Source organism: Crocodylus porosus, unplaced genomic scaffold (assembly GCF_001723895.1).
Source record: "Crocodylus porosus isolate Cpor-Errol unplaced genomic scaffold, CroPor_comp1, whole genome shotgun sequence".
In the NCBI taxonomy this organism is placed as follows: Eukaryota; Metazoa; Chordata; order Crocodylia; family Crocodylidae; genus Crocodylus; species Crocodylus porosus.
In genome coordinates this window covers 43,831,603-43,847,046 of record NW_017728906.1, presented here as the reverse complement: position 1 = coordinate 43,847,046, position 15,444 = coordinate 43,831,603, and the positions used below count along the sequence as shown (strand labels likewise).

Here is a 15,444-nt window from a genome sequence, read left to right as displayed (position 1 = left end):
TGGAACAGTCTGCCAGCGGAGGTGGTTCAAGCACCTACATTGAACACCTTCAGGAGTAAATTGGATGCTTATCTTGCTGGGATTCTATGACCTCAGCTGACTTCCTGCCCTTCGGGCAGGGGGCTGGAGTCGATGATCTCCCGAGGTCCCTTCCAGCCCTGATCTCTATGAAATCTATGAAACTCAGACTGTTGTGCATTTTTTTTTTTGTCACTTGGACAAATATCAAATTAGAGTATGTGGGGGGGAATTTAATATTGGAATGGAAGGGAAAGACAAAACAGTAGGTTAAGGTCACAGTAGTAGTATAGTTCCCCCAAGTGGATGGTCACTCGTGCCATTTAAACGCATGCTCTGGGAGGTGGGGGGAGGGTGTGTGCTTTAATTAGAGCAACTCTTGGAGCTGATCTATTTAAAGTGCTTGAAGCATCTCATGTATCAGCATCCCTGCGCTGAAAAATGGTGGCAAGGGCACTTTAATTAAAACTCTCCTGAGACACTGGAGTCTGCTGGATTGTGATAATTACCATGCTCCAGCAGACTATTCATTGAGTCTGCTCCAGTGCAGCTTGATTACAGTGTGTTGGAGCAGCCTCACTGCTTGTATATAGGTGCCCTAGGTGTCAGTGTTTGGGTACACCCACATGAGATTGCAGCACTCTTCCCTTGACATCTGTTGCCCAGTTGGTGAGACAGAATCTGTATTTGCTTTCCCTTCACAGAAGTAGGACTTTGCCATCCCACCTACTATAAGCTTTTGGGATCTGTGCTCACTCACCATCAAGATTCCTCAGTAACTGAAACATACTTGCCTCGGGAACCCAGGCTTGTGGGCACTTGGAATTTTGTTTCACCTCCTCATTGCTATGTGCTAGTGGAAGCTCATGGACACACAAGCTTTGTATAGGATTCTGAAAACAAACCACTCTTTGCTTTAGCTAGCACAAGAATCCTACCAGCGTAAATGAAACTATGTAATACCTGCATGTATTTCCCTGCCGCTGTTTCTTATTGCTTTTTGAGCTTAGATCCTGTTTCTCTTGGGTTTCCAAATCCAGGATCCCTTCCTGCACATGGCTTTTCCTACAAATCATGAAGTCTTTCTTCTCCGTAGCCTTTTTCTTTCTCCCTTGACTGGTCTCTCAGTTAGAAGGGGACTCCTCTTCTCTTTACTGCATAAGCTTGCTCATCCTTTGCAGGTTTCCTTTGTTCTGGAGTACTTCTAAAGTGTCTTCTCCCCCCTTCCTTCCCCAAATCTCTGAGGTCCTCTGGTTTTTAAGACTTAGCAGTAACCTCTTTATTCTCCTGTTTGGAGATTTTCCACTCTCCAAACCTCACCTATCTGCACAATTCTGTGGCCCAAGGATACAGTTATTCTTTTGTTCAACCTGATAAGATCTATTCAGATGCATAATAGTCTTTAACCATCAACCTTTTCAAAGATAGACATCTTGGTGCCATTCTTGGATTCTCAGCTCAAGGACTGTGAGGCAGTACAGAATAAAAAATAGTCATAAGAATACAGAGAACATCCTGAAATTCGTTAGTTGTATGTAGATTTCCTGGTTTGTTACATTAAGTGTATTTAAAATGATATCTTGTTGATCTTCATATAGGAACTTTGGGAATGCGATGTATATCCGTGGAATTACACTTAAAGGACACTATCCACATGAAGTCTAGGCAGTTTTTTAAATGTTCAGTTATGTAGTCTCAAGAAATGACATTTATCTGTTGGTTAACTTTTGTGGGTTTCCAGTTGCATTTTATTCTTTCTTTTAATGTTTTTTTCTTGTTGTGCCAAAGACCAACAAATGGGTTATAGTGAACTCTAGACAAAGTGCAGTCAAATCCACAGTTGAAAGTAGTTGGCAAAACTTGTTACCTTTATGTGGTTAGTTCACTGCATTAGTCAGTAGAGGGGGCTGAATACAACGTTTCTTTCTAATGTTAAGGAAAATTTTAACAAATGCAGCTCTTATTTTAATTTGCTAGGCTTAAATGGAAAAATTCTGTTATGCATGACTTTTAAACATTTTAAACATTAGAAGATGTTGCGTATCAAGCAGTTTGATGTGTAGAATTTGCTTTTATGGTGTGTAAGTGCCAAAAAAGATTTAATTTTCAGTTTATAGGATGTAAGAGAGCATAGAGGTAAAAGTGGCATAAAGAGACAGGCAGTGTTTCCACATTATGTGTGGGCAAGTGCATGTTATTACTAATAATGTGCTGCTCCTTTGGGCATAGGCCTTCTGACTGGCTAGCAGAAAGGGTGTTAGTCTTCTTCCAGCATTACAAACCACACTGCTTTCTTAAGCACGCCATGATCAGTCCCTTAGCTCCACGCAGAGCAAATAAGAAAAAGCAAAAACACAAACATAGCAATGTCTTTTTACGTCATTTATAATCTCTTTGACATTTCCACTGAGGAACAGATTGAAAGACCGTGTCAAGAAATATTAACCTTTTCTGTTGTAAATAGTTATTTCATTTGTCCTCTTTTATTTTGGATGATCAGGGACAGTCGTAAATACTCACAGGTTTGAATTCTGTGGCCCAAGCAAGGAAAGTTGTATGAGGGGAAGCAAGGAATTTGTGGGCCTTGAAAATTGTACAGCACAACTCTGTAGCAGCCTCCAGTGTTTGCTGTGGGCCATGACTGCAATTGATTTTCTGGTCTAGGGATTCTGTTCTTAAAAGTGCCTAACTCATTAGGAGCCTGATTCGTATTTTCAAAGTTGATTGTGTACTTAGGAATCGAAGGTTGTGCATGCACGGTAAACTTACTGTGCTGGGCAGCAGCATCCTCAGATACTCTATGCTGCTCTGTGTGGGCTGCCTGGTGAACCAGGAGCAGGGTAGCAGCATGTGTGAAGTTTTTGAGGTGGGCTAAGTAGCACTGGTCAGTGCCAGTGAATTTACCCCATGCTAACTAGCCCATTTGTGGTGCCACATGCACGTAGCTTCACTTCTTCCAGTTTAGGCAGCCATTCTCAAATGATGTGTACTTGAAAGTGGAAGTCAGTGACAGGCTGGCAAAAACCTGTTTCTGAAAACAGAACTTAAAGCTTTAAAAAAATTTTCCCTTGCTCTTTACCTGGTGCAGGACAGTAAAATACAGCTGTACTGTAGACCCTGAGATATAGCAGTGGCCAGAGAGGAGCTAATAGCCTGGCATGTTGGCTTAGCTGGGCAAAGAGATTCCAGCCTGTTTCATACTGCTTTATCCTAGCTTTTCACCCAAACAGAACATGCAGACTGGGAGACGGTATCAGGATTTATCCCATCAGTGAAATGCAGGCCCCCTTCCAATGCATGGTCTGTCAGTCAGCTTTTCATTTTTTTGCCATTTTATTAAAATAGCACCTTTTCTGAAAAGATTTATGGAGATACAAAGAGTATGGTTAATCACAGTGTGTCATAAATTCCAGTAATTAACCATTCCTCTGAACTATTCCCAAATAGTGAATTCCTAGAGAAGAGGAGACATGCAGAAAAAGAAAAAGTGGAAAGGCATTACTAAAAGGATGAGAGAGAATTTGTAAGGAAACCACCGGCATTAGAGTATGGCTGCTTTTGCAGCCCCTCAGAGGCTCCTGGCTAATAGTCTGCTGTACATCAGTGGCTTGAATTTTAGAGGTGTGGACAAAACTGTTTTTGTGTGCTTAATACTTTTGAAAATTGGCCCTAAACTTACTGGAAATAACCAAGGAAAAAAAGAAATGTTCTGCTTGTTTAGAATATTGCTAGCTATGACAAAAAATTTAATAAATCTTTTCATCCATAGAATACACAGAAATCTAACCACATGACTAATGTGGAAGACAATGTAATAACATCAGCATCAAATATTAAAGAGGGCAGTTTAGCTCAGCAGAAACTGCAGTTTAGTGGCAACACAGTCCTTTATGTCAAGTGTTATCAGTCATTTTGGGCAGCTTTGAAGAAATAGGATCTTGGGTATACCCTGGGTTGCAGTCCTCCCCAACTCACTGCTTGGTCTTATTTCTAAACAACTTGTTGAATAGTCACTTTCTGTATTTCTTCACGTTAAGCTATCCAGCTTGAATTTTAGTTTATTACACTGCATTAAAAATATCTTTCTACAGCTTAGATAGCAACTTTATACTACTCCCATATATTGTGTGTTACAACTGTTTTAAAATACTGGTTGTACTGAAACATCTCTTATTTATTTTAACCCCATAGAAGCCAGATATACTCAACTTGTAAAAATGTAGGGCACTTAGCTGAACTTAGGTGGAAGGGAGTAATATGTTTTTTCATCTCTGTCAAAAGGTCGGGACAGGTGTATTTAACAGCTTAAAGCTTGGTATACATGTAGCTCTGAAAGACGGACAGCGAACATTACTGTGTTTGGAAGATGATAATTATGAAAGTTTTAGAGGTTTGGAAACTATATGACTGAACATGGCACTTAGCTAGTGTTTAGATTTTCATTCTTCTGCATAGACATTAAAGTACAGTGTGACTGTAAAAGTAGCACTGAAGGTGTCTAGATCAGTGATGCTATGCTAAATTTATTTATTTTGCAAATAAAAGATTTTTGTCTAGCCGCCAGCTTATAGACTTACCTTTGACCTAAAAGCCAAGCTGGGTTTATTCTTTCTTTGACACTAGCATCATTAATTAAAAAGGCCAGAGATTGTCTTCAGTCATGTCCTGTAAAACCTTGATGAAGGTTTTGGGGGTTGCATAGTCATGTATTTGGCAGCAGTGAAACTGTACAAGTGTAACTGAGGTCACAGTTTGACTTGTATGATCTTTGCAAGTGCTTATGACATGTGCAAGGACAAAAGTGGAGCTTTTCTGTAAGATCTCAGATTGAGAGGGTAGCAATTAACAATTGCAAGGCTGGCAATTTAAAAAAATACTGGTTTCACAGAGGAGCCACATTTTAATGACCAAATTCTGTAATCCTGTGGGGGCAGGGGAGAGGGTGTGAGGGCTTTAGAGAGCGGGTAGAGGTTTCTCTCCCTCCACTTACATACCTCTGCAGGGAGAGCAGATACAGCTTACAGTGTAAGTGCCGAATCAGGCTAGCACTGCCAGGGACCCTCCCTTCCCCAAGAGCCAGGATTCCCCAAACACATTTTCATAGGAAGAGAGTGACTTTTCAGTCCCCATGTCACAAGAATGAATGCACTACAGAAACCTGTTAAGTCATGCTTGCAGAAGCAGTTCTGGTTCCTTGAGATAGGTTGGCATAACCATTTATTATATGCCACATCCCTTCTTTCAAAAGTATTTTTTCAATTATTTTGCAATTCAAACATTGAGGTAAATACCTGGGGACAAATTCTGGGATTTGCCTTTTGGAAGCTGCATTCCAGAGAGAAGTGGTAGCTTTATATATGCCTCTTTTGTATCCTCTGGTGCAGAGCCAGTCAGGTCTTGGCTTAAGTCAGAATAGCCCCACAGCATTCAGATTTCTCCATTGCACTCAGTAATGTGGGTTTGTCCTTGGGCTCTCCACTTGCCCCATGCATGTCTTGTACCAGGGATCAGGAAGATTTTGCTTAAGGCTGCAAGGGTGGGCGCTTTGCAGCTCTTGGGCTAAAGGGATTTTCTAGTCTCTTGTGACTCCTGTGCAGTTTCTGTGCATCACCAGAGCTTAGGATGGAATCATCCATTTTTTGATTTTGATACTTGGATTGGCAGTTGCTCGAAAAGTGCCATGCTTCAGTGGCTCTTAGAGGCTGATGTGTTTGAAACCTGAACAAGTGCATAATGAAATGGGAGAAGTTTCTCTTCTCACATGTCCCCTCTTTGCTTCCTGCCCAGAAGCCAGAGGCAGTTATCTGTCTTGTATTTCCTTTTGTGTAGCAGGAAAGTAAGGTCTGGTGCTGCTGCTGACACTAGACCTCACTTTCAAGCACAGGGGTGAAAAGGAGGTGGGTGGTAGCCTCAGTCCTGTCCACAGCAGCCAGTGAGATTGGCTGTGCTTGGCAGGAGTGTATGCTACTTTACCTTCTTTAAGGATGGGGCAAGCACCTTACTTGAGGAGGCATTCCTCTTGTGTGAGGATCATTTCAGCATCTCAGTTGCTCTTGTGATATGCTGCTTTGCTGTCTGGATTTTTTTAATAACCTGTGTAGGATTGTACATAAAAATATGCTTTTCTTGTGTTGGGGTATGGTGGCAGAGTGTTTAAGGTGTCTTGCAACAGCTCCAGGGCCATGTGATTGTTAGTTTTCTGGTGAAGACTGCTCTCATACCTGGTCATAGGCTGGGAAGTCAAAGGCAACTGTGTGTGAATGTAATAGCCATTTTGCTGTCTTGGGGGCCAGCGGCCCTGGAAACTGGCATGCCTTAGCTACAGTAGTGTGAATGGTTTATTTGGCTTAGAAAGGTTTTTAAGATTGACTTTGATACTTGTAGCTTGATCCTATGAGCTAAGTACAGCCATTTGGGGCATTAGGGGGAGGCTAAATCAAATCAAAATGGCTGCCTGATATCAGGTAAATCTGGATGAGGGTCTAGTGGTGCAGGGTTGGGGGTTCAGCAGGCTGGAGGGAATTGGGGGTGTGCTAGCAGATAGGGGGCAGGCGTGACCCGCTGGTGGGATGGGGGGGCAGGCGTGACCCGCTGGTGGGGTGGAGGAGGCTGGTGCAATCCGTGGGTGGTGAGAGGGGCTGATGTGGCCCACAAAGAGTGGGGGCTGGCATGACCCATGGGGAGGGGGGGGTCAGGCATGATCTGCAGGTGGGTGGGGTCCCCTCCCCCCAGCAAACTTACATGCCCATCCCCTCTGCCCACTGGGACTTACTTGCTTGGCTCTGGCAGTAGTGAATGCTGATAAAAGTGACTGTACCCTGAGTGCCTTGTAGGATGGGGGTTGAGAGGGCTGGCTGGGGGGAGGGGGATGGTGTTGGACCAAGGGGCCAGTGGGGCAAAAAGCCCAGTGCATGTTGGGGAGTAGGAGGTGGGAGTGCGATGAAAAGAGTAGCCCTGGAGGCCAGTGGCTGGGTTTTCCCAGCCCTGGGGCTGTGCAGGGAAAATGCACAGAAGTTCCATGCACTGTTTTGACCTAAATCAAATATGTAGTATCAAACTTAGATCCAGGTTTATTTTAAACCAGGTTCTACAATTTTTAGTCCTGTTCGCATGCATGGAAATTCTGTACAGTTACAGGTTTAGACTGATTGTCAGTCACTCAGACTGGGTCTGGAAGTGTAAGGTTGGCACTGGGGCGAGCTAAGTTTAAATCCGGTGGCCATTTTGAACCCAATTCAGCCTCCCCAAATATCTGTACTTAGCCATGAGGGGCTCAGTGTCCTCTGAACTCAGAACACTCAGCACCAGGACATCTGCTTCATTGTGCTGTCTTCCAGCAATCACATTTAACCAGATAATATAGAATGACTTGAATGCTGCTTTAATTGGTACAGAATTAGCATACATTTCCTTTAACAGAGACATGATTGCATAGTGCCAGATAATTAACTAATGTGTAACTGGATGTTAAAGTCATAAAGCTGTACAAGGCTTTCTTTTTTCTTTTCTTTTTTATTCACAGGTTGTGGAAGGTCAGAAGGAAATTATTTAATTTTGGTTCAGTCTAATATTTTGAATAAAGTTTCTGCATGTGTTATTTTATTTAAAGCAGCCCTTTCATTTGCTGTTAATCAGGAGGATAGGAAGTCTACGGGGGAGTACTAAGAGGATTATTTTGCATATGTTGTGAGATCCTGTAAGGCCAAATCTTTCTTGCCCTATTTGCGTGAATAGTCCTATTGATTTCAGTGGGGTTTTATGGTGGTTAACATAGATGACTTTTACATGATTAAATGCCTAGATTTAGATATACAGATAAACAAAATTATGCATGATGTGAAATTCATGTAGTTATACAGCTCTGATGTGACCATGTCTTTGAATCTTACAAACATTAACCCTGCAGTATTTATAAATACTGAGCCATCTGTGGATGAGTATTGCAGATATTAGATTCAGTAGCTATAATGAGACACAGATGAATCCAATTTAATCACCTTTTTAATTTTATTTTAGGCTAATGCTGATGTCACTGTACAACGTAAGCATCAACTTGAAGGGCTTGAAGTACATTAGTGAAAGTCCAGGCTTCATTCCATTACTTTGGTGGCTGTTGAAAGGTAAGGTTGTTCCAAGAACAGCGCAGGTTGTAGACTTTTTGGATAATAACTGTGTCTTAATCTATATAGGTCATACGTAAAGATAATAGCTAAGTAGAAAATCTAATCTGTCACCTTGTTTTGTATAAATTCTATCTGATCATAAAGGACCAAAGCAGGGGAAATAACTAAAGAGTAAAAGAAAATATTTCCAGCAGTGGTTCTGGCATGTTGCATTTGATTCATGTTAAAGTTGTTAATAATAATGTCCAGTGGTGGGAGTAGAAAAGCCTGATAAAGGAAACGGAAGACACCTACCTGTGTTTATATCTGTGTACTTTAAACTAATGTATTTGAAATGCTGTCATGTAATGAAAAATATTAGAAAAGCAGGTGTAACTATTGAAAGTAGTATGGAGGCAAAATCAGTCTTTTTCTTTGATCTTGAGTTATTTTAGCGAAACTAATGAACTGTTGGGACTCAACTCATCTCTGGTGTAACTGAGTCCAGCTACCATTGACAAGAAGTAGCACAGACCGTGGTCCTGGGCTTAAGCATTGGTTGGGGATGCAGAAGGTCCTGTTTCTGGCTCTGTTGCCTAGCTGCTGGGTGACCTTAGGCATGCCGGTCCACTTCCTGTGTCCTGTCTCAGCTATGTCTCTTCTATTTTAACTGTTAGCTCATGAGCTATTACTACTGATAGTAATTGCTGAAGATAATGGTAGCCACACATGCTTGTGCAGGGATTCAGTTCTGTAGTTGGAGTTCTTTGGTTTTTCATTTTTGTCCAGCAAATTTGGGATCACTCAAAGTTTTGCTGAGGCTTTATGTAAAATGTATGTACTTGGGCTCATTGTCAAATAATAATAATTTTCGTTACTTTAGTATCTTTTCAGGTTTTCAGTGAATTAATTAAACCTTACACTACACTCCTGGGAAATATCATATCCATTTTACAAATCCTTGACATAACTGGAGAAAACAAAAAACTTAGTAGAAGAACCTAAATATATAGTCTGTGGAAACGTTATACATGTTGCTCCAAGATATCCTCTTACTTTCTGTCAGGTTAATATATAGGTAGGTCATTATTCTAACAAAAACCAACTTCTCTAAATTAGAGCTCCCAAATGTGCCCTTTAAAATGCTATGATAGAACAAAGGAGTTGCTTAATGTGAGTCATTGTTTAATTAAAGCACCCAGGGTCACATAAGTGCACAAAGTATGACATAGAGTAGATAACATTTAATTTCCAGCTGTTGAAGGAAATGGTGATCTGTTTTCCAAAGGTGCTAATCATGTGTAGCTGGGGTTTGGAAAAAAGATGGGTGCAGCTAATTCCTTCACTATCTGATTTTAAAATTCTAAGCTTCTAACAGAGGTGGGGGATGTCTATGCAGAGTGCCTCCCCCCTGTTCAAAGGTCTGACCTCGCAGAAGTTGTGCCTGCTATCAAGAGAAATAGCTGAATAGTTTGTGCAAGTGGATCAAGAGCACTGAATAGAGAGCATGCCGTGGGCCTGACCTCAAGCCCTTCCTTTGCAGACACTCTTTCTTCACCATCTCATATCTCCCTCGTTTAGTTTTTTTGATTTCCCTCTTTCCTCCTTGTTCCTTTCCTGCTTCCAAGGCCCCAACTCCTCAGCTTTCACTGGCCAGGACACTGAACTTCTGGAGACTTCCAGCAGCCCAGCCTGAATTTCCAGCTTCAGTATGCACACACATGTGTATTGGAGTATTATAATTCATACTGCCAGAGTTTCATAGTTTTATAGAAGACACTTTGACAGAATTGGGTACAGGTGTGGCCTGGACTTCACACAGCTTTTCACTTTCTCCTAAGATGTTCAAAGATTCCCTGAAAGGAGTCCTAAAGGAATAATTTTGAGTGCTGACAGAAGTGGTATTTGTCATGTGATCAGCCCCTTGAAAGTACAGCTGTCAGAGAAAGTGTGTGGCTACAGAGTGCTTTAGAAGTGCCCAACTGTGCTACATGAGGGTTCAGAGGAAAGTGCTCCAAAGTGGAGCACCTTCATTAACTTCTGTAAGTCACTACAAGCGAGCAGGCCTGGGCTGATCCAGCCCCAGCCCCAACCCCAGCCCCAGCGTTGTCTTCTAGATGTGGGCTGGGGTTTGCCCAGCCTGAGCTGGAGTGGAAGTGGGGCTCCGATCCACTTCTGCCCCCCTCCAGCTCAGGCTGGGAAAACCCCAGCCCACAACTCTCTCCCCTTCCCTTCTTCCTCTCCCATCCTGCAAACAACACTGGAGCTGTCTTTAGGAGAGACAAGCTGCAGGCAGGCAGCTCCTTGGCTGGACTGGTTCCAAGAATTCAGTCACCTGGTCATAAAAGGCAACTAGGTTGGTCAGGGAGGACCTGCCTTTGATGAACCCATGCTGGTTGCCCCTGAACATGATCTCCCCTGCTGGCCCCCCACAGATGTGCTCCTTGATGATTTTCTCCAAGATCTTCCTGAGCACCGAGGTAAGGCTTACAGGCCTGTAGTTACCTGGGTCCTCCCTTTCTTGAAAATTGGGACCACATTAGCCAGTTTCCAGTCTCCCAGCACCTGGCCAGATGACCACGAATGCTCATACAGCTGGGCCAAGGGCTCTGCAATGACCCCTGCCAGCTCCCTCAACACCCTTGGGTGGAGGGTATTTGGACCTGCAGATTTAAAAATGGCCAGCCCTTCCAGAAGATCCCTAACTACATCTGCACTGGCTGAAGGCCTGATAGAGCTATCCCCCGAGATTGTCCCTACCTCTGGTAGGTGGGATGTCCTGGTCCCTGTTCAAGAAAACAAAGGCAAAGAAACTGTTAATAATATCAGCTTTCTTGCCTGGCGTAGCCACAAGATTACTGTTTGCGTCTTGCAGGGGCCCTACATTGCCTGGTGCCCTCTTCTTGCTCCCAATGTACTTGAAAAAGGACTTTTTGTTGTCCTTAATCCTGGACGCTAGCCTGGATTAAGCCATCTCTGCCTTGGCCTTCCTAATAGCCCTCTTACACTCACGGGCCGAGGACAAGTACTCCTCCTTGGTGATAGCTCCTCCCTTCCACTGATTGTACGCCCCCCTTTTTGTCCTCAGGCATTGCTGAATGCTCTTGCTGAGCCAAGGGGGTTTCTGAGCACTCTTACCCCCTTGCTTCTCTCAGGGACTGTTATCCTTTGGGCCTGAAGGATCGCCCCTTTAAGGTACAGCCATCTCTTGTGGACTCCCATCTCCTATATCTTTTGGACCCTCAGTGCCTCCCCCACTAGGATCCTAAACTGATTGAAGTTGGCCCTTCTGAAGTTGAGGACATTAGCCTTGGTGTAAGCCCTTGACACCCTGCATTGGATAGTGAAATCCAGCAGGTGGTGATTGCTATTGCCCAGGTGGTCAAGGACCTGCAGTCCCCTCACCAGGTCGTGTTGAAAGAACTTTCTCACTAGGAGGGCGGTACAGCACTGGAACAGGTTGCCCAGAGAGGTGGTAGAAGCTCCATCCTTGGAGGTTTTGAAGACCCAGCTAGACAAAGCCTTGGCTGGGATGATCTAGTTGGGGTTGGTCCTGCTTTGAGGAGGAGGTTGGGCTAGATGACGTCATGAGGTCCCTTCCAACCCTAATTTTCTATTATTCTATAATAGTGGTTTTTTTCTTTCTTGATTGGCCATTATCTCTGTAATGATTTCTTGGGTGAAGCTATTATATTTTATGCAAATTTGAAAAAGATGCATCTTTAACAGGAAACTAAAAATATACATTCCTTTTTCGATCCAAACCCTTTCAAGATCCTTCCACTTCTCAGTTACTTCCCACCCTCTCTCACACAAAGAGCTACACCAAGATCACCTATACCCATGAACTTTATCCATCCACTAAGCAATAAAAGCATGCATTTGGCTGGGAGCAGATTGGGAGCTGGGCTTTTGGCTGGGAGCAGATTTAAATTTTTCACGTCTTCTGAGCCAAAAAACCCCTCCAAACATGAGCACTGGAGGGAATGTATTTTGGCTATTTGGAATACGTTTTTGCTCCTATTATTTATTTTGTGGCCACTTTCCTTTCTTTGAATTTGTCCTGTTGGACCAAAAGTGGTCAAAAGTGTTTCAGAATTCAGAGGGATTATTCCAATGCAATTCTTCAGTTGCTTATAAGAAAATTACTTCAGGTATTTTGTAAAACAGGAGAGGACAGGAGGCTTTTAGCTGGTCTTTGTGCTCTTCTCTGTGTCCTCTAACACAAGTAAACACGATTCCATATGGAAACCCTGTAGTCTTGATCCAAGAAGTTTCCACAAATGACTCTTTCCACTCTAGTTCTGAAGGAGATGTATAGTTGCATACCTATTACTCTTTGTCACAGTGAATATTTGGTTTTCATAACCAACTCTAGATGTTTCCAATTCATACCTATTATGTTTTGACTTCCATTTTTTTAAACATCTGGGTCATTCTCATAGCAGCAGTTCATTTATAGGATATCTCTATTTTTAGTTAGTCTTAGTCTTCTGCTTTATGAATCTAAGCCTTTGGGACTCTAATCCTCAGTTCACATGAGCCCATGCTCTCAATGGTTTCAAATTTGTCAAACTTTAAAAATCAGACTGCGTCCGTCTTTGTACTCATTCCATGACTAAGTCAGTCACTCTCTTGCCTAAGAATATATTCTTCTTAAATCATGTTTTATGAGTAGCACAGTGAGCCTAGAATTGAGATTATTTATAAGAAATCTTGGTTCCTACAAAAAAAAAAAAGTCCTAAGCTAATCTTACAGATACAGCCTAGTGATTTAATGGGGCATCCTTTTATGAAATACATGGCTGTTTCTTCATTGTTCTGTTATTAAATTATTTGTATTGTGAAATAGATTCCAGTCAGGATTGAAGCCTCAGCATGCTAGATACTTTGCTTAAGATCTCACTTCAAGTGTTGTCAGCCAGGACTTTCATCTTCAGTGTATCACAGTGCCATGTGGGAAATTGCTGGACTGAATTCCTTGGGCTAGTGAGGTATAATTAGGCATCTTGTGGACAAGATGGGATAGTTTGTTTTCTTGCTGTCATCTGGAATTACACTATTATTTCTAATGGATTTACTATGGTGGAACTGAGATCAGAACTTGGCCCTAGGGGACCTAGTGGTTGATTAGGTGATCGCTGCATATGGCAGTAAGCAGTTGCCAGACGGAAGGGAAAATTGAAGTGATACCAGCTGCTGTATATGAGCTGGAAGTTAGACATGCGTCTCACAGATAAAGTAGATGTGCACCTAGGACTTGCTGAAAGAGATCTCATTAGCTTTTTTTCTATAGCCTTTTTTCTGTTTGCAGATACTGTCTTTTCTAGCATACAACACACACTTTTCACCCCAAAAGCAGCCCCCCAAAATTGGAGGGCATGTTTTAAGCAGGAAATCTGAATTTCTACCCAGGATAGGAACACCCTGCTTTGATTTCAGTTTCACAGTGCAGCAGCTGTGGCATTACTATTCAGGCAGCTGAGACATTCTGCTCTCTTAACACTTCTGGAATGAAGAACAATAAGCTATTAACAGTAGTCTCTCCTTTTTCTGGTCTTCATATTCCCCTAATTAAGCTAAGTCTAAGTCTTCTTAGGTCAATTTTGCTGCTTGCTCTGGGTCTCTCTCCTCCACTTTCAAGCCCTGAAGACTCTGGCTGTTTTCAGAATTATAGATTGACCCATGGAGATCAGTCTTCAGCAGCAGCTAGGGTTTCAGCTGTGGTCAAGCAGGAAAGGGAGGATGAGTGAGCTGAAGATTAGGCTCTGTTCCTGCGCTTTGCATCTATAACTGGAAAGATCTTTTTCTTCATTCTGCCTTTCAAAAAGTGTGCATTTTATATTCTGGGGCGTGTTGTATGCAAAGCAATATAGTGCTCTGTGCCAGTACCACTGGCCCCTTCGGTCCTGTCAACATTAGAGACATTTTTCAGAATCTCTTGACTTTTTCTAATGCTGGCTCAGTTCCACCAGTGTTAACAGTGTTGGGAGGCCCTGTGGGGGACAGGCCTCACTCTCTGTGGGTGCATTTACACAAAATGTTTACTGCAGAGCTGCCTAGTTAGCTCTGCAGTAAAGTCTCGGTGTCTACACATGCAACCCTGTTAGGCCACAGGAAACTAATTCCACCGTAGGTTAGTACTTGTAAACTTACTGCATAGCAACATGCTTGTAGATGCTGACAGAGCTGGATGGACATGAGGGTGCTTCAGTGTGAGGGTTGGCTGCTGGCAAACCCCACACTGGAGCACCCTTGTGCCCCAACCAGCCTTTCTGCAGCACGTTGATTTGGGTCACAGCCGCCCCAGGCTGGCAGGCTGACCTCCTGGGTCCCCTGCCAGCCAGAGCTACTCTGACCTGGCTCAATGTGCTTTGGTCCCAGGCACACTTGTAAACATGACACCAATAAACTCTGGTGCAATATCCACCAGAGTTAATTGCATCACATTAATTTCACGTGTAGACCTGATCTAAGTTTAGTTTGGTGACAGTGCTTAAAATGGGGGCACTGGCTGGTAACCCATTCACACTAGAGCTACCAACCTGGCTGACTAGTGAAGCTGAGCTACTGTTAGCAATAGTGGGAAACTGATTTAAAAATGTTCCTACCATAGACTGACCTTTAAACTGTTACAAATCATTTGCCAGTAATACATTTTGCATTCGGGTGGCGCGGCAATGTTACAGGCACGTGTAAATTAAATTCGCACCACTCACAGAGCCAATTGTAGATAAGCTGTTTAGCACTGATGTGATGCAGTTACTTAAGCCCTGCTATAGGGGCTGGTTCATCTGAGAGCACACAGCAAATGACAGATGTGACTGTAAATTCTGCCTGTTTTATCAGCTGCTTTTGTCAGTGACTGAATGCCCATGACATCAAACAGTACTGTGTTAGCAGTTAACAGAACGTCAGCAAAGTTAAACAGTTTCAGTACGTTGTTAGCATTGCATCAGCATTTTATAATTGTAGTAGGCTTATATTACACATACTGTTCCAGACCTAGACAAGCAGCTAGATATTTTTTTTCCTGAATGATTTCAGACTTATTAGCTAAGAAACGTGAGTTACGGTTGTTGGACGGATATGATGCAGTGATTTGATTACAGATAAGGGTTTTTTCCTGTGTAAACAAAAAAAAATTACTCAGCTAGTACAGAGATGACTAAATATGGGAGCTGCTGGAATAGACATAATGCTGAATAATGAAGGTTCCTGCCTTTCCTTTTGCCTGTTGTCTAGCAGGATTTCTTAGAAGAATCTTTAATGAAATTGAAAAGACCAGAAAAAAAGCTGTTCAAGTATTTTTTTTTTTTTTTAA

The 15,444-nt window shown here is 42.6% G+C and overlaps 1 protein-coding gene across 1 annotated transcript in view; it reads left to right on the top strand.

The window, feature by feature from the left end:
* The window catches only part of HSF2BP (heat shock transcription factor 2 binding protein), a 50,523-nt gene that overhangs the window by 29,576 nt on the left and 5,503 nt on the right, over positions 1-15,444 (top strand). The window contains exon 6 of the mRNA XM_019557115.1: positions 8,035-8,138. Within this exon, the coding sequence (XP_019412660.1) occupies positions 8,035-8,138 (104 nt within the window). The remainder of the gene's footprint in view (positions 1-8,034; positions 8,139-15,444) is intronic.